This window comes from Maylandia zebra, linkage group LG11 (genome assembly GCF_041146795.1).
Source record: "Maylandia zebra isolate NMK-2024a linkage group LG11, Mzebra_GT3a, whole genome shotgun sequence".
Lineage (NCBI taxonomy): Eukaryota > Metazoa > Chordata > Actinopteri > Cichliformes > Cichlidae > Maylandia > Maylandia zebra.
This window is the reverse complement of record NC_135177.1, coordinates 22,364,302-22,382,798: the sequence shown is the minus strand read 5'-3', so window position 1 is coordinate 22,382,798 and position 18,497 is coordinate 22,364,302. Positions and strand designations below refer to the sequence as shown.

Genomic DNA, 18,497 nt, shown 5'->3' with positions numbered 1-18,497 from the left:
AACAACAACAACAACACACACAAAAACCCGAAGCAGTTGCTGTTGGCAGGAGAGTTAAAAAAGAAAGAAAGAGAAATAGACGGTGGCAGAGATTCTTTGTAGTGAGAATGTGTGTCCTGTAGGTGGCTCGTCTAAAACAACCAGCGATGTGTCTATCATATGTAATGTTTCTTGTTCGTTCAAAGACCCTCATAGTGACTAACAGATCTCGGTGTCAGATTCTCAAAATAAATACTACGGGACTTACAGGACGTTACCATTATACTTGGATGATAGATTTTCACAGTAAAAGCCCTAATTTTTGTGTGTGTGGAATGTCCAGTATGCTTTAACCACAGACAAAATAAAAGATGGATATATCTTCCAGGTCGGAAAAACAAAGCCCATGTGGAAGTGTTGAATACTCTGAGAAGGTGATAACTTTCAAAAACACTTCCTGTTCTATAGAAGTCACAAAACTGCTTTCTAACTTGAACTCTGCCAACAGTTTCCTGCTGAGTTTAAAGGCTTGGCCACTCATGTGGGGTCGTATTGAATAATAATAATTTTTAATGAGTGTATTTTGTAAGTCGTTGTCATATTATGTCTCAAAATAAATCTGTGGTGTGAAACCACAGCTCATTGGCAAACAATTTCTTAATCTCAAGTCCTTAGCCAATGAGCACAGTTTCACAGTCAGTCATCACATCACATCATTTTTCTTTTTCTTTTGGAAACCAAGATGGTGATAGCAAATCTCAAGGCTTCACAAACCGGTGGGTGATGTTATGGTAGCTATGTGCATCTTTTATACTCACTATGGCTTAAATGCATTTGAAATTTCCAAAATAAAAGCCCCCCCACTCAGGTATGTCAGACAGTGCCCCCCCAAAAAACCCCTAAAATAAATAAATAAATTAAGTCCCCCAATTTTAAAGAATGCTTTAAAATGTGCTTTTGAAAAATTAAAGCCACCACTTACTTGTTGAATATCATGAAATTGCTTTCACACTGAAGAATTTTCAAAACAAAACAAAAAACCCCACAACAGAGTTTTATAACCTATGTCCCTCTTTTCTATGAAGTCTATGGACTAGGACACAGAGTTTAACATCGCTTAATTGATGTCATTTAAGGTATTTAATTAAAGAAAAAAAGATGTTCTGCCTAGCTAAGTCTTTCACAATACAACACTGTATCCATATTTTTCCTAATTGATAACATTATGATTTTCAGTATTGAAATTGTGCAGCTGTCATTTCACTATTTCACATATCTGGGATCACTGCTCTGTTCCTGAGGTTTCCTTCATTTTTTCCCTTTAAATGGATTCTGAGGGGAGCTTTTCCCTTATCGAGATTGAGAATCTAAAGATAGAGGATGTTGGATGCTGTACAAACTGTAAAGCCCCTTAAGGCAAATGTGAATACAGAGAATAACATTTATGACAATGCTAAACCAGGAAAGAAAAACTATTGCGTCACTGTACCAACAGGAACTTAAAAAAATACAACAAACAATATATTTATAGTTTTGCAATTTTATTCATCAAGCGTCAGGTCTTGCATACAATCTGGCAGGTGTAAGAAAACTAACAATGTGGAGGAAATTACAAAAGAAAACAGAAATTTAGAGCGTGTGTGTAGAGAAAAAAAAAGATCTGTCAGAATCAGATGAAGACCTGCAATCGGTTATTTTGAACGATCATCAAACTGCCTGAACAGAGAGGCTGCCATGTCAGATGTCGCTAATATGTGGTAGCGTTTAGTAAGAGCTTTCCCAGGCACTTCAGATAAAAGGCAAGACCCACTAAATCAATTCGCTATGAGGGACACATGAACACGCTGCTGCTTCCTAGGCTTTTACATCCTGCCCATTCACTTGCTTAATCCATCTTTTTTTTTCCCATCTCTCCACTCATCTTCTCATATTGCACTTATCACTGTCCATATCTAATATCTATATCCACATTCTCAATCCATTCATCTATTAAAACAAGGCGTTGTTTTACACAGAACTTGTTTCATATTCAAGTCCAGCGACCAACTTGTTTCATCATTAATGTGTACGTCATGTTTTTACCTTCGCTCTAACAATTCTGGTCATTTTATCATTTATAACTTAAAGCAGACCTATCATGCTTTTCCTTTTTGTTATGCATATGCCACTGTGCTAATGCCAAAACTTATAATAATGAGGTCACTGTTTTTGCAAGCAATTCATGTGAGCCAAAAACTCAGTTTTATACATGTCAGAGCCCACATATTCCTTATGTGGGCTTAAAGGGAAGGTCTGCACAAAGGTCACACATTTAAAAAAAGGTGTGAATCATGTAAAGCTACTTTAGCAGAGACCAAGACAAAAAAATATGAATTTGCAAATTTGCATAATAGGTCCTCTTTAATAAATTTGAATTCCCCAGTAGTATTTAAACCTCAATTTCTCAGATGCTTATGACCACTTGAACTCTAAATAAAACCCTGTGTCCATCAAGTGAATCAAAACAGACCACATTAGTGTTTTACGGCCAACTGAGCTCCATAAAGCTACTCCTGCACATGCTCACACATTAGAAATGAATGAAATGGTAGCATTAAGAGACAGCTGCAGTTCTTTTAAGTGCTGGTGTGCTGTTGTAGGAACGATAACGTAAGCGAGAAAGATATACGGTCAGTGACAGCAATGTGTGCCATGGTGGGGACCTTTTTTTTTTTTTTTTTTAAAGGTCTCGGAGTCAGACTCCAACTTTTTGTGGAATCATGTTTATCGCAGTAGATGTCACATAAAGGATATGTTCAGTCTGAAAAACTGGGGCTGCTTTATCCATATATTATTTTGGAGACAGCAGAATTCTTGTGGAAGAACTTATAAAGGGAGTATAGTGTAGTTTAACAGAGCTTTAGCACCTCTCTGTCGTTGATATTTGCAAACCCTGCCACATTTTTCCTTGTCAACACAGGCGCTCCTAAGTTTCTATGTTCTTTCTTCCATACACTAGTGAAATCATGTCTAGAGAAGAACGCACTTGGAGGATTTTTTCTCTGTGCTGCTGGTGATTTTCACCTGTTGACCTCTGGGGCCCTGACAAACAAACAGACGAAAAAATTACGTTACCGTCATACAGTATGTAGAGCATGCAAAATTACTCTTTATAGCGCTGCATTACTGATCTTGTGTTTTGGCTTACTGGCTTCTTGCTGGATTGTTGTAGTATGTCTCGTGCCAAAGCCAGAAAAGACTGCAGGACAGATAGATTGAAACACAGAAAGAGAGAAAATATAGGTCTGTTGCATATTAACACACAACAAACATTAACAAAAGAGCTATAATAAAACAAGCTCAATGTATGGAGAAACTGCTCACCTCCTCGACATTAATGCTGGACTTCGCACTGGTCTCAAAGAACCTGATGCCGTGATCTTTGGCCAGCTGTTAACATTAGGAACAGAGATGGTTACAGGAGGACAGGATATGGGTAATAATCACTTCCTGGGTTTTATCTCGAGTAAATTTAGCAACTTTGACCATTTCCCAAGCATTCCTGTCCGCTAAAGTTTAACAGGGAGGAATCCATGCAATATTCTTTCTCAAAATGAAATCTTTGCAAAGTAGCCCCACAAATGATTAATTTTGAATCCATCTACTCATGTGTATCTTACCCTGGATGATAGTTTAACTACCATCAAAGTAAACCTACACCTCTGCTGTTTCATTACAAGTAAAAAAAACGCAAGCGACATCTTACCTTTTCTCCTGTCTCCTTGGAAACTTTCCGCTTTGTCTCAATGTCACACTTATTACCTAGTAACATCCGACTGACCCCAGCTGATGCATTCTGGGAAAGAGGGAATGTGATTAACTGATCAAAATGACTTCAACAAAGTGAAAGAGAGCACAGAGAGCAAAAACCTCAACAGAGACACTAATAGCAGCTGTTTGTCAGCAGAGCGGTTTCTCCCTTTAAACCAAGACCATTTCCCTGAAATGCTCCATTGCCATCTTTCCGCAGTTCGTCAGTGCTGCCGTCTACAGTTTGTTTACAGGCAAAACAAGCAAAACAAATCTCTCAGAGTCGCTGACAACTTGCGGGCCACAAATACATGAAATCATAACAGTTGCTTTATGAAAATGTGACTGAATCATTCATATGTTTAACAGCTGTGAACAGACTGAAAAGCGATTTTCAGTTCAGCTCAGTTGTGATGCTTACATGAAAGTGTTTAAAAAAAACAAAAAGAAAATGAAGAAGGTAAGCAAGCGCCATGTATATCTGTAAACAATGACACTGGTTACGCATTTATAGCTATACTATGTTCTTAATTTTACTTGATGTAAAGATATTGAACACCACGTGTTTGCATATTGTCTGTTTAATTGGAATATTAAAATGGGCAGCATTCACTTATTGAAAAAGCTTCTTATAGTTTTGTAATTAGTCTCATTAGGTTTTATTTTTATTTCATTTTGAGTTTTTGCTTCTAAATCAGTTTAGTTTCAGTCGGTTTGCCCATTTCAGTTCATTTTTTATTTATGGAAAAGTTTCTATTCATTTCAGTTTTACTTTTAGTCTTTGTTATTATTCCTGTGTGTGGAGGGCATATGCCAGTGTCAATAAACACATCTCTCAAGGCAAGTTTTTATATCTTTTTTTAACCAAAGTAACACTCAAGTTCACAAAATCATTTGTTAGCTTTAGCTTGTTTCAAAAGTCTAGTTTTTATTTTACTTTAGTTAATTGATTTTTTTAACATCTAGTTTTAGTTCAGTTTTAATAATCTTGCTTCCTGCATTATCTTTAGTTTTTCTTGAATATCTGAGCAACATTAAAAATCCAACTAAGAGTTCCCGGGTGCGGTGCCTATCCCCAGCTGCCACTGGGTGGGCAGAGGTCCAGCATGGGGCTAACAAAAACACATATACACATGCTTGGTCAAATCTACACCTATGTCCAATTAACAACCATCGGTCAACCTTATTTCAAAGGACCAGAAATCTGTGGACTGTGGGAGAAAGCTGGAGCCACAGGGAGAAGATGTAAACTCCACACAGAAAGGTCCCAGTCGACCAGGAGGTTCAAAGCACCTTCTTGCTGTGAGACAACAGCGGTAACTTTCCTTTCATGTTATGCCCTTGTTAGTGTGGCTCCTAGCTGCTAGCCAGGACTTTAGAAAGTTTTACATTTATCTGAGGTCTCCCACACAGCGTGACACCTAGCCAACATGTGAGTAGAAAACCTCTTCAGTCCTTAATCAACTAAAAGTTTTACTTTGGTTGAAAAACATCATTAACAAAGTGAGCACAAGAGGCCATGCTGGATAGTTTTATGCTGGTTTATGAACAAGAAAGGTTATCCTGAGAACAATCCACATACATAATGGTGTAGAGATTACTGTTTCCTCAGTAGAAGATACAGGAATTTTGCTTCTTTGATTTAAATGAACTGACCAGATAAACTCATTAGCTTTGCAGTCTTGGTCTTTCCTAGTTATCTTTGTCACGGCTAATAGAAAACCGGCTTACTTCTCTGATGCTCTTCATCCAGTTCTGAATGTTTTCAAAGGACTTCTCGTCAGTGATGTCGTACACCAGGATGATGCCCTGATGAACAGAGAACAGACAGGAGAGAGAGCATTTACGGAGTCAGTCAAAGGTGCAGACTGAGCACAAAGAGGCAGTGATGTCAGCCTGATTATCCAGGCCTGATTGTCCTGGAGGCATACTGCGCTCACCATGGCTCCTCTGTAGTAGGCTGTTGTAATGGTCTTGAATCTCTCCTGCCCTGCTGTGTCCCTAGAAAAAGCACACACTTAGAATCAAAAAGGTGCTGCAAGGTCTTTAAAATACTTCTATCATATGAAAAAAACCTGGAGTATAGCAGAATGCAGAAAGATTCATTTGAGGTGAGACACTACAGGCTACAAGCTACAGGGTAAGTTTGCACTAACAGATACATTTTCCCACTAAAATACTTCCACTAAGAATTTTTTTTTTTTGCATCACAGGTTTTCTGAAACTATGTGTTAATATCAAAATGTATAAATTTAAACTTTTTTGCAAACTTTTACAGGTGAGAAATGTAAACATTCGATGAAGCCAGGATCAAAGTTCTTGTTTGTGTTTTGCTGGCATCCCAGAGCCGACGGTTTTTATAGAGGGGATTTTGGATCTCTCATTTTTTGTACTCCATAAATCAGAAAGATCTGTCAACAGTCATAAAAGGTTTATTTTCACCGTGTCTTCAGAAAAAAACTTCTATAAATTTGGTTCTGAATTATATATGAGCAAACCTCTCTTTAAAACAAGAAGAAAAACAGCAGAATAAAGAGAATCGCTCAGCAATGATTGGTGTCTGTAGGTGCTGCTGAAAAGGAGAGTTTAGGCTCTAAAATGAGGGGAAAAAAATCATTTTTGAGAAACTGTTTTGTAAAAATCCATACGTTTCTTTGCTGTAATTGTAGACAGATTACCTGCATGCATTAAGAGGAATTTATAGCAAGATTAAACACATTTACGTTTGTATTTCAAATACTTCCTTTATATTGATGTGAAAGAAGGAATCAAAACAGGCCAAATCTGACCAAAAAACCAACAAAAAATAAACGTGTTTTTGTCTGTGCTGGTATTTGACGCTGCTATATCTTCTCTAGCAGCACCCTTAAATGACATGGAGTAGCTCTCTGTGGTGGCCGTGTGTGATGGACTTGGACATGAACCCTGTCATAAAATCCTGATTTGGACAAGAAGAGGGAGGTTCCTCCTTCCTCTCAGGAAAACGAGCCGGAGGCAGTCAGAGGGCAGAGAAAGATAACTCAACAAATCAGGGTTTATCTGCCTCACCATATCACAAACCGTTTGCAGACAAACAACCACATGCCACTTCTTACCAGACTTGCAGTTTCACTTTCTTTCCATCCACTTCAATGGTTTTTACTTTAAAGTCGATTCCTGGGAGACAACAAGGGGGGGGGGGGCAAAGACTGCATTAAATACCCCTATTGGAGACAAAAACTCATACATTGCAGTTGATATGAGTCACCCTCACTAAGGTGGCGACACTGAACATACACCCCCTACCCCCCAGGGTGTTGCCATCCACAAGCAGACATAAAGATCAGACATACAGACCTGCAAACTGCTACAGACTGCTGTGTTTTTGTGTTTTTCTGCTGGATGGACAAGCTGACAGACACATAGACAGTGCGGGGCAGAAGAGGGGGTTGACTGTGCAAAACTGTGCATGCCAGAAAGCCAGCCATTCTTCTGGGAACGTAGAGATGGTAAAAGAGATAGGAATGAGGGTGGGTGGACCCTCTGTGAGCCAAATGAGAGGAATGAGATCTGAGGGAGAGATGGGGGAGAGGGTCCGGGAAGAGAGAGCACACACATTCAGCAGGGAGAAAAGAAAAAAAAGGAGAGAGAGACTAAATAAAGAAAAAGAAAATAAGAGAGCGCAGACTAGTTGGGACATGAAAGCAGTCCGGGAAACCAGCTCTTACAGTAAACAGAGGCAAAACGGAGCTTGAAATGTCAGCAAACATTTGTCTTGCTCATATCCCAAGTTTCACAGAAGCCAATCATAAGCTGAAGCAGAAATGTCGCAGACTGTAATTCAAACATTAAACGTACCGATGGTGGAAATGTACGTAGAGTTGAAATTGTCCTCAGCAAAACGAATGATCAGACACGTTTTTCCCACTCCGCTGTCCCCGATGAGTAACAGTTTGAAAAGGAAATCATACTTTTTCGCCATGGTCGAAGTTGTTCTTCAAGCAGAAGTCAAAGCAGGAGCGGGGAAAGTTTGGTCTGTCTCTTCACCGGAGATCTTCTCATCCACCACCAAACGCGTTAAATCTAGATTTCTTTTCCTTGTGACTTAAAATAAGCAATCTCCTGCGAGTGGATCCTCTTCTTTTTCCTCTTTTCACTCTCAGACTTGTCACCGGTAAATTCCGATCCTCCTCCGTGTTGTGTTTGGACTGCGCAGGATAAAGTTGTACAGACTCTTTCAGATCAGCCCTCATGTATTAAAGTTTCATTCCGCTGCAATTAGAGAGTCGTTATTATCCCGTTTACAAGCATATCGGGGTGGAAACAAGTTTATCCAGTCTGCAGAAATACCACTTAAAAAAAAAAGAAAACGGAACTTGCTGTCGGCCCCAATCCCACAGCAGCTACGTGTGGGAGAGCTTTATGGGAGTGAACGGTTCACAGTTCGCAGGCACTCACTCAGCACGGACACTAGGTGGCACCATTTGATCAGTAAACACGTGTGTATGGACCGATACAAGTGAAAAAGTTGGTTTAAACAACATGTGCTCTTTCCTTACATCCTCCATGAAATAAAATGATATTAATAAATCTATAATCTATAATCATGGGGTTTTCTTGTTGAGAAATGCTCTTGGATAACTCTAACAGCATTGCTCAACTTTGATTCCTTCTCAGTCATTTGATTATTAAAGGAAATAATCAGGGATTGAGGTTGAAGTAAAAAATATTCAAAAACAGTAAAATGCTGCTTAAAGTCCTTCTGCATTCATGTAATTCTCCCTCACTGAAGAGTACTTTTACTTAAACCTTTACTTAAGTAACATAATGCAGGGCCTTTACTTGGAGTACGTTTTAAGTGAATACTTTGTACCCTTAATAAGACAAAGCAATACAAAGCTAACATTGTTTATGAAGCTTAATCAAATAACAACTAATGTTCTACATCCCTGCAAGAAAGAGACTGTTGGATATCAGAGTCATCGTTTAAAATGTGACCACCAAGCATGAAAGTTGGCCTCGACAGAAGAATATATGTAAAATGACACTTTCTTAATTCTGCTCAGTGCTTTTGTAGCTCCAGTCTAACCTGCACCACCTACAGGAAGAGAAGCACACTGTAACTTTCCCCAGGTGTCACCTGCAGGTAACAACAGTTCCCCTCTGACTTTCTCGGGTGTTTATGTCTCTAGACCGGAGGTCATTTTAGTTCATACAGGCCGGACCACTAAAGCCAACTTAGATTTATTTATCTAATATCTCTGTTTGTGTGTTACCATCCAACCCTGCAGATCACAGCGGGTTCACAGAGGCACACTTTTTACATGTAAAGTATTTTGGAACATAACAAATTATATTTTTACTGTCCTTTATTTTCCACTCCTAGTGGATGCTGACATCATTACATTGAATTTATTTTACTGAGTGAAAAACAAACAAACAAACATGTTTTTAAAGACTTCTTTATAACGACACTTTGAAAAATCGTGCAGATGGTCGATTTGGGGCATTTGATAGCCCAGTCCTTGCTCCCCTGACTTATAACAAAAATTGTTAACTTGAGCATATTCAGACGGACACACTTAAGGATTTAAGCTCGCGTGTTTCACGTGTAGATGATGAGGGGTCTGATCTACTTTTCAACAATTCTAATTGTTGAAAAAAGTATTTAAATTACAGGATAATCGTCTGCTTTGTCAAGAAAACTCTATACAGTTAGAAGATTTAATCAAATGCGACAGAAAAACATGAAAATTGTATTCACGGTGTATTTACACGATTAAGTTATTTTCAAGCATTCATTTGATGTTATCTAACGAATAATTTCACGTAAACACCGACGAGTATTTTTATTTTTTCTTCCTCCCAGTCAGTCAGCAGTTTCCGGTACGTGGACAGCGGGTCTTTTTCCGGTGAGAGTCCAAACACGCAGACATGCCTGTAAGTAACAAAAGCGTCTTTGTACCTACTAACTTGCCTCAGTCGATAAAGTGTGCTTTTATAACGCGGTTAAAATATTTTACAGCTTAAAAAGTGCGTTTAAAAAAAAAATCCGTCAGCAGTTTTTTTTCCTTTAATGTAAACGTAAAGATGTGAACGAGCGCAATATGGCGAAACACGTGCTCAACGAGCAACCCACGAGGCTCGCTGACAGCACACGGTATCGCTTTAAGTCTCAGCATTGAGTGTATTTAATGTCTTTATTGGGGAGGAAGCTGGTTAATGTCGCGCATTAATGTTAGTCAGCAGTCTGATAACTGGGTGTCGTGCTCGTCTGATTACCTGTGACATATGTTGGGTGTTGTGGGGGTTAATTAAACTCTTAACGATGTTTCATCTGATTGCTTTTTTTTTAACGGCATCGCTGCGATTGCTTCAAGAGTATTCCGATAATTTCATTTTAACACTTTCCAGTTTCCTTATCCGAGAAGTGTATCGAGGTCTCGACCTTTGCCTCGCTGTAACTGAGGCCTACAACCGCAGCAGTTTAATTACATGTTAAAGCACCTTCCGGTTAATTTTTTTTATTAATAATTTATTTATTTATTTTCAAAGCTCGTGTTTAAAATAAAATAAAATGAAAAAAAAAATGTTGCTTTCCTCCCCCAGCTCGCGAAGGATCTTTTGCACCCAACCCCCGAGCAGGAAAAGAGACGACACAAGAAAAAGCGTCTTGTTCAGAGTCCTAACTCCTATTTTATGGATGTCAAGTGTCCAGGTCAGTTTACTTATGAGTTGTACTTAAGATTTAAATGGAAACATGTCCACTAACAATAAGCACATTTGCTTGAGTTCTGCAGCTAATTACAGTTTTAAATCAAAGTGGTGTATTTCCCATTTGTAAGTCATGGTGCAGGAGAAGTATTTATTTGGGTAATTTAATGTTTTGGAAAACCTTTGAGCACTTCTTCCACTCCTGTGCTACACTTGCCTTTATGTGTTGCCCTTTCATTGCTTCGTTAGTGATTGGGGTGTCAAGTAAGGCATACAGTGACGGTTGTGGCCGTTTGTGACATGAGCTTCAAGTGACTCTTCTACACAAACGGCTGCAAGGACACACCAGTCATCAGGAGTACTCCTGACATCATCTTGTTGTTGTTGTTTAACTGGTTTGTGTGCTGTTTGCAGGGTGCTACAAGATCACCACAGTCTTCAGTCATGCTCAGACTGTAGTTCTGTGTGTCGGCTGCTCCACGGTCCTGTGCCAGCCGACAGGAGGGAAAGCTCGCCTGACAGAAGGTACAGGGAAACCAGAAATCTCAACTATATGTGTAGAACTACACAAATGGCGAGAGGGGGGTGGTGCTTAAAGATTTAAATTTGGGATTCTTTTGGAGGATTCTCTAATGGCAACGATAGAGAGGGGAAACAACTTTTAAAAGCTTGTTTTTAAAAACATTTTCAGGAGTTTTTGTCTAAATCTAATATTTTTTGCATTTGATGCAAATTTAGACGGAAGCTACTTTTAGCTGCCCCCATGTTTGTTTCGGCAGAGTTGTGTTGGGTGGTGTTCTTCCTGATGTAATCTAGATTTGTCTCCCCTCTGGGGTGACGGTTACTCTGGATTGGCACTACGTAAATAAAACTGAATTATATTTTAATGACCCAAGGCAGAAGCTTTTCCCTAAATCCCCAGATTTTGTGGCCGGAGATGAGTGGTCGAACTTGACTGTACACACGCTCAGTTACTCTTTCACATTTGCCTTTGTGTTGCCCTTTCATTGTTTTCTTCATGAACAGGGTGTCAACTAAGGCATACAGTAACTCTTGTGGTTGTGAGAGGAATTCATCATCACTGATCTATTCCTACACAATCGGCTGCAAGCACAACGTTTCATTTACACACATTTTATTTTATTTTTTTCAGATTAACAGGTAGGCCCAGTATAGATTTAAGGTGATAGGTCTCCTTTAAAGAGGACATGAAATGAAATGGGGAAAATCCAGCTGTTACCTGTAATATTTGGGTTTGTAAAGCACTGTATAAATGAGGAGCGATTGGAGGAGAGCCTGTTTGAGTCACCAGGCCGACAAGTTGGAGTTCAGCATTTCCAGCTTTTCCTCATCAGGCCGGGTGTACCGAGCTGTGCAGTCAAGCAAAGCAGATGTTCGCATGATGCGATCAGCGCTTTTTTTTTTGTGCAATAAAATATTTTCTTTTCCCAACACAGCCAAGCAGTTTATAATATTACTCTACACAAGTCACTACATGTGCGTCACACCAAAAACATAACTATTTCTTAACAAATGCAACTGGAAATCCCAACATTCATCAGCATGTACGCAGGGAAAAAATCTCCACCTTATAGTTTCCTTCACTTACATTTCCTCACTTCTAAACTGAAGTAATCCAGTCAGTGAGATGACGTGAGGAAAATACAAAAGATCTCCAAAAAGTATGGCATCTCTTCCTCTGAGCCTCGACTACTTTTTTTTTTTTTCTTCTTTTCCTTCCTTTTGCACACGTTGACCTATTTTCCCTGCAGACGTGATGGGATTCCTGGTCGTGCTTCGCTAAGAAACATAGTTATATTTGTGGTGTGTATGTAGTGGCCTGGATGTGCTTGGGAAGAGGGAAATTATTTTATTGCATAAAATAGCGCTGATCGCATCAGCTGATTGCACCGCTCAGCCCGACACCCGGCCCGATGAGGAAAAATCAGTTTCTGTTGGTCCGTTTAACAACCTGTCACCTGTATGTAAATTAGCCTTTATGTGTAGCGTTTCATGTCCTCGGGGTTCAAGGTTCAATTTTACTGATATTGTCATCGTCACAGCCACCCCACGCTGCTGTGGTAACAGGAGCTTCTTAGCAGGAACTCTGAGCAATAAAACCACGAGTGTGGTGGTGATTCAGCCTTTGTGAAGGCAGATGGTAGCATGAGCTTCACTGTTAGGTGAATGTCTTCTTGTTAGGGAGTCAGTTGATACACCTTGCTGCAAGATTGGCCGTTTTTATAGGCTGTCGATATTTATGGAGGATTATAAGGTTATAATATAACCAAGACTTCTCTAAGTGTTTTATAATAAAGCTGTCTTGTTGATTTCTATCAGTGTCTGAGCCACAATCTCTCGCCTCTTTCTTTAGGATGCTCATTCAGGAGGAAACAGCACTAACCTGATCAGATGGGGTTCGACATCCTTGAGAAGAGTAAGAACTTGATGGACATCAAGTGACACTGCCATAGAACTGATGCAGGGAATGGGAATGGCTAAATCATGTAATATAAGAGGGAGTCTATCTACTTAATATGCAGAAAAATGCCTGGCCTTGTTGAGAGACCACCAACAGCTTATATGATTCATTGTTCACTTTAAATAAAGTTTCATTTGATAAATAATCTCATTAGGTATCTTTCAACTCACCATTTTATCTGGAAAAAACACAGCTTTTGTCCGCTGGCAACCCTTTAAAGATGACACGATGCATGTGGGGTTTCTGTTTGTCTTGCATTTGTTTGCATTACACCCTTCATCAACTAAGTAATGATTTACAGGAAGGTGTGGTCAGAGATGAGGCCCAGCACTAGATGCAAAGTTCCTCTGGAAACAAGGGGGCCAGCTCTAGAAAAGGAAGCAAACTGTGGCTACGTCTCAAGAAAGTTGACTTGACTGCAGAGTTTTCTTGTGTAAAAAGGGCACTCTGCATGAATAATTATTAATACATTTCTTGTGTCTTATGTTTTAATGCCACAGTGATGTCAGCACTATAAAGTAGGCGATGATGTCAGTGGCATCAGTGCAGGGTTCCCTCAGTCTGAATGAGGGTCTATTCAGGGAAGGACACTGTTTGCTCTGCTTTTTTTAAAAAAAAAAAAAGTTAATTAAATTTCAATGAACAGTGTGGTTGTGCATTTATGTGTGCTTGCGAGCTTTCTGTGCAAATGATCATGTGGGATGAATTCTTGTCAGGTTGTGAAAAATCAGTTGCTCTGAAAGGGCTGACACTGCAGGAGCAGGTTGTGGCCGCAGGTTACTCTCACCTGTGGTTTACGCTTGCGCGCACGTAGGCCCTGTGCACAGCCTCTGTGACAGCAGTGATTTGTACACTGAATAAATATGAAAATTAAATCAGGAGACGGAGGGATTTGATAACTTTGTTGTTGCTATGGTTACATTTTTATTGTCTTGCTTGTATTGGACACTAACAAATAAAATTATGGTAAACAGGAAATGAGATTCTGGTGTGGCTTGTGTTTATTGAATGATGAACACAGGATAAGATTTGTATTCTATATGATCTCTTTTTAATATTAATGTCACTATCACCATTCTAATTTAATATTTTATTCATACTTTTAATCATATAGTACCCTTATACCACCACTTTTTCACTATTCAAATATAAGGGGTTTAGATTTAATGTGTAGGCTTTTACAAAGGTGCAGTACTTTTTTATTTCACTTTTTTATTTAGCTTTTCTTGTTTGATAAGCTACTTGATACTAACCTATGAATCATTCAATCATAAAATGATACATAACCTGTGGGATTAACCAGTCATGTGTCTGCACAAAACAGACAGCTTTGCAAAGAACCAATTTTAAATAGCATGTTGTTACTAGCAGCAAGTTGAATACCCAATAACCAAATTTCCCTTGTGGGACAATTAAAGGATTATTCTATTCTATTCTAATGAACATGAAACATGCCAAAGATGACATCGTTTGAAAGGAATAAAATAGTATTTCTGCACCAATAAGGTGATTCCCAAAGACCTATCAGTCGTAATCTTGGCGTATCTGTCAGATACTACAGGCAAATTCTGATCCACCATGCAATACTGTTGTGAAAGCATCTTCAATGATCCCAAACAAACTGCCAATTTATTAGAAGCACCCGAATAAGAAAACACACAACAGAACATCATCATTCATGGATCGACCTCACCAGAGCGTAGACCCCAACCGACATTTCAATAAATCGCTGCATCTATTTTCCATTTTCCTGGCAAAACAACTCACAAAAGCCCCAAACCTACATATCCAGGAAAATAAGTCCAGTAACTGAAAGCCTGTGGTTTTACCATACTGTCACACCTGAGCACAGTAATGATAAGCTTACTGGTTTACTGCAGGAGAACCCATGAATCTGACCACGAGGCTGTCACTGGGGGAGTGGAGACGGGGTCTGAACTCTACTCGGTGAGGTGGTGACATTCAGTGGATTCAGCTGTGGAAATCTACTCAAGAGAAAGTATGGCTGTCACTATGTGGTCATGTCATAAAAATAAATAGAAAAAGAAGAGCCAAACCTGTCCACGGCTGAAAAAGTTGTTTTAATAACAACTTCTCTGAACTACTGAAATTTAACACTAAATATTGATTTACTCAGAACCTCTTAACAGTAACAGGGAGAGAGAGAGGCTAGACTGACTTATTTCAGACAGGATAAACTGAGATTCTGCGCAAAAGCATGGTGTAAGACAAATAAGGATTACTTTGAACTGTGAGTCATGCAAAGCCACTCTAGTATAGCTCAAAAAATAAAACTATGGAGCAGAAAAAGAGCACCATAGGTTAACTCCAATGAATGTCCAGGTTGCTGAGTTTGGATACTTACCATATAACCTCAGTGTCACCAAAGAAATTTCTGCCCCTCACTTATGTCGGTCTCCAGACTGCAATCAATGAATGGATGAATGAGAGAGAATAATTAACTATTGTTTGGAGCTCAGGCATCCACTGAACACTGACCTATATTTGAAATTTTAACAGCAGGAATTTAAATGTTACATCCACAACAATTCCACTTCTTTCAGCTTCCAAAATGAGTCTTTACTCGAAACAATGGAAGCAGATAATGAATGTCTGTCAAAGAAATTACATGATGTCAAGAAGACTGCAGTTCATCTTCCCTCTGTTTTGATTGATTTTTCACTCACGCTTTAGTTTTTTTTTCCCACAGTGAATTTCATAAATGTCCTAAGTTGTGGGTAAGTACACGAAGGGCTCAAATAATCTATTCTGTGGATGTTTGCGTGACATACCGATGAAAGCATGTTCTTGCTGCCCATCACCGTAAACTCAACCCCAGGCTGAGTGACAGGGAGCAACACAGATCGGTGGAGTGCCAACAGGTCGGGCAGCACCTCTGGGACACCTGAGAGCAGCTCTGACAGAAAGGGAACTGACCCCACAAAGAGAGGCCCCATCAAGAGCAGCTGGTAACAAACCCCTCCTGAGACAGACACAGTGACTGTCCGTAAACAACTGCAGGGAATGAATGACGGGGGAAGAGTTTGTTAGCAGCAAGCCATGAATTGTCAGGGCTGACTGTAAAAATGCAAAATTGAAGGTAGGGGGAGCTAAAGTGCAACACTAACTAAGCTTTCTTACAAGATGGTGCATAAGAGTGACACATTAAGAGTGAAAGGATGGAAAAAGATGCATGCTCATGGTAATTTTTCCTCACATGCTTTAGTTTCATGTGTGCTTGAAACCCTCTCACCACCACCATGACGTGTTTGTCTGCAGAGGTTAAAAGAGTAGGGACTGTGGAAGCTTCCATTTCACCCAGAAGACAGAGGACATGAGCCCATTGATTAGATACTAGCAGCCTAAACTCTACCCATTTGTGCTCATTAAATTTCTCTACCTGTAGCAAACTTTCCCTCTTCCAAGATGCTATAGGTCTGCCCTGTAACGCCTGATTAAATACCCATTGCTGACCCTTTTGCTTATTAAAGAGTGTCATGCATTCTCCTTCTGGACTGATGTAGAGATGGAAAACATTAACATATTGGGGATTATAGTCACTAAGGGAGGTGTTATTGGCCCTGCTGAAAATCTTTGTTCTGCAAAGTCTGGACACCAAAAACGTCTGTCAAAATCTGAAGTAATCAGCGTCAGGTCATCTCTGAGTGGGAGGCAGAGTGGAGGATGGGACAGGAGGATCGATAGAGAAGGGCAGAAAAATCACTGAAAGACATGGCAGATGACTTTTTATAGTATTGATCTGAGCAGTTTGAATTCTCTTTTCAGCGTTAAATTTGGCAAAATGAGAGCTGCAGTAGAATGAAAAATTGACATGAAAGAAGGCTGTTGAGAAAGAAAGAAAAATCCAGAGCCAGAAACTGTGGAGAAATTAAACGAGCGTACAAGAAAGGCTGTGGGGGTGTGTGCGTGTTGTGAGCGTAGCTCTACTGACCAAGGTTATCGCAGAATAGTGACTTATAACAAAGGAAAGACGGGCTGACTGGGCCCTCCCACGCTGTAGCAGAAGCACAAACCACTCTGGTGAGACACAGTTCATCTGTACACATATGTCTCTTTGTTTGAGTTTTCCCTTTGCCAAGGCCAAAGTCATTACACATCATTAGTATACCCTACTTAATTAACTGACCTGAACACTTATGAACAAGGTCTGGCTGACCCTACGCCTCCACAGCAACGACCTCCAGCAGAGGAGAGTCAGTGTTTGAGCCACTAGTCAGCATCCCCTGGGAGCCCACAGTGACAAGTCGTGTCCTGTCACATGCTGACACAAAGCGTGGCGCACAGGCCAGATGGCATCTCTGGGACACAAGACAACAACAACACACAAGTTATGTCAAACAGACTTCTGGGTATTTTTTTTGTCAGTGTCCAAAATGTATCCCAAGATTTTATTTATTTTTGTTAGCTGAAAGTAACCAGCTGGCACGACTAAAACTCAAAAATGGAAGAACTGTTTATTTCCAGATGAATGTTTTAATTGTGTTTGGCAGAATAACTGGGAGAAACTGTGAGAGAAGCAAGATTAAGAAATGATCCATTCCAAAATGGAGGTAGTAATTGTGCAAAACACAATTGCAAGCACTCTCAGTTTAATTTATTATCATATGGACACTTAATATCGACAAATGATTTTATTATCATCCAGTCTTCCCCACTCCTGATTGTTCTGCCACTATAATAGGGACTGTTTACCTTAAACCTTATAACAAGAGTACCTTAGTCATACTGTGCTACAGAGAGAGCTAAAATCTTTATATGTGAAGGTAAAAATGTGGTAAAGAGGATGAAATGTAAAAGCACAGCCCCCTGCCAGGTCATGTCAGGAAAGCTAGTTTCAGGTGTTGTTGTTCTTTGCTAAATATCTTTTACTATCGCAGAATAGTAACCCCTCACGTCCACAGTCACAAGGTCAATGAATTAGTAAACATATGCTTAATGATACACAGCTTATTTTAAAGTGTTTTATGTAAAGTCAAGTATTGCAATTCTGCATTTGAGCACCAATTTACGCATTTAGGCTCATCGAGCTTCATTAATTTGTTCATTGTTTATGCCCACACGTCACAGATATCTGGGACCTTTCCATGCAGGGAAGCACAAAACACACAACAATAGGAAGTTTACCGTCTCCAGTCCACCTGACCTACATTTGTCTGGAAAGTAAGAGAGCACCACAGCAGCACACCGGCAGAGAGACAAGCATATCAAGAAGAATGCTACAAACAAAACACAACACAGACAAAAATGGTCACAGTCACAGTATACTGTGCAACAAAGACAAGCGTATTCATGTATTTATCCTAAATTTTGATGTCACCCCTCTCAGGAAAATAACTATAACCTATTGTGCAATCCAAAACCTGGAACAGTCACATCTACAATTAAAGGGAACTTTATTACAAAATAATAAGAGAAGTCTTCACATAATCAAGTTCACTTTTCTAACATTACAAAAATTCCATCTGATGAAATGTGAAAGCTCGTGCCCCTGGCAGGTCATGTCAGGAAAGCTGCAGAGGTCTCAGGTGGTTGT

General features: G+C 39.6%; 2 protein-coding genes and 2 non-coding genes across 5 annotated transcripts; 3 read left to right on the top strand and 1 right to left on the bottom strand.

Annotated features, from left to right (window-relative positions):
- Positions 1-1,501: 1,501 nt before the first annotated feature.
- rab13 (RAB13, member RAS oncogene family) lies at positions 1,502-8,177 on the bottom strand. The gene is made up of 8 exons (XM_004541252.3): positions 7,606-8,177; positions 6,864-6,924; positions 5,709-5,769; positions 5,500-5,577; positions 3,725-3,814; positions 3,343-3,408; positions 3,167-3,217; positions 1,502-3,060 (listed from the first exon to the last, which is right to left on the bottom strand). The coding sequence occupies exons 1-8, from the start codon at positions 7,727-7,729 to the stop codon at positions 2,989-2,991; spliced, it is 603 nt and encodes a 200-aa protein (XP_004541309.1). The 5' UTR covers positions 7,730-8,177; the 3' UTR covers positions 1,502-2,988.
- A 1,439-nt stretch (positions 8,178-9,616) lies between these two features.
- rps27.2 (ribosomal protein S27, isoform 2) lies at positions 9,617-13,924 on the top strand. 2 transcript variants are annotated; one of them, XM_023154534.3, is made up of 5 exons: positions 9,617-9,687; positions 10,357-10,465; positions 10,876-10,986; positions 12,836-12,898; positions 13,245-13,924. In XM_023154534.3, exons 1-4 carry the CDS (start codon positions 9,682-9,684, stop codon positions 12,862-12,864), a joined length of 255 nt encoding a protein of 84 aa, XP_023010302.1. In that variant the 5' UTR covers positions 9,617-9,681; the 3' UTR covers positions 12,865-12,898; positions 13,245-13,924. The 2 variants fall into 2 exon arrangements, with proteins under 2 accessions (XP_023010302.1, XP_004541312.1); XM_004541255.5 differs by having other exon boundaries at positions 12,836-13,924.
- Positions 10,676-10,807, top strand: LOC111501296 (small nucleolar RNA SNORA13). The gene has a single exon (XR_002721465.2). It is a non-coding gene; the product is annotated as a small nucleolar RNA SNORA13 (small nucleolar RNA).
- LOC111501297 (small nucleolar RNA SNORA13) lies at positions 11,448-11,579 on the top strand. Its single transcript, XR_002721466.1, has one exon. It is a non-coding gene; the product is annotated as a small nucleolar RNA SNORA13 (small nucleolar RNA).
- Positions 13,925-18,497: the final 4,573 nt, after the last annotated feature.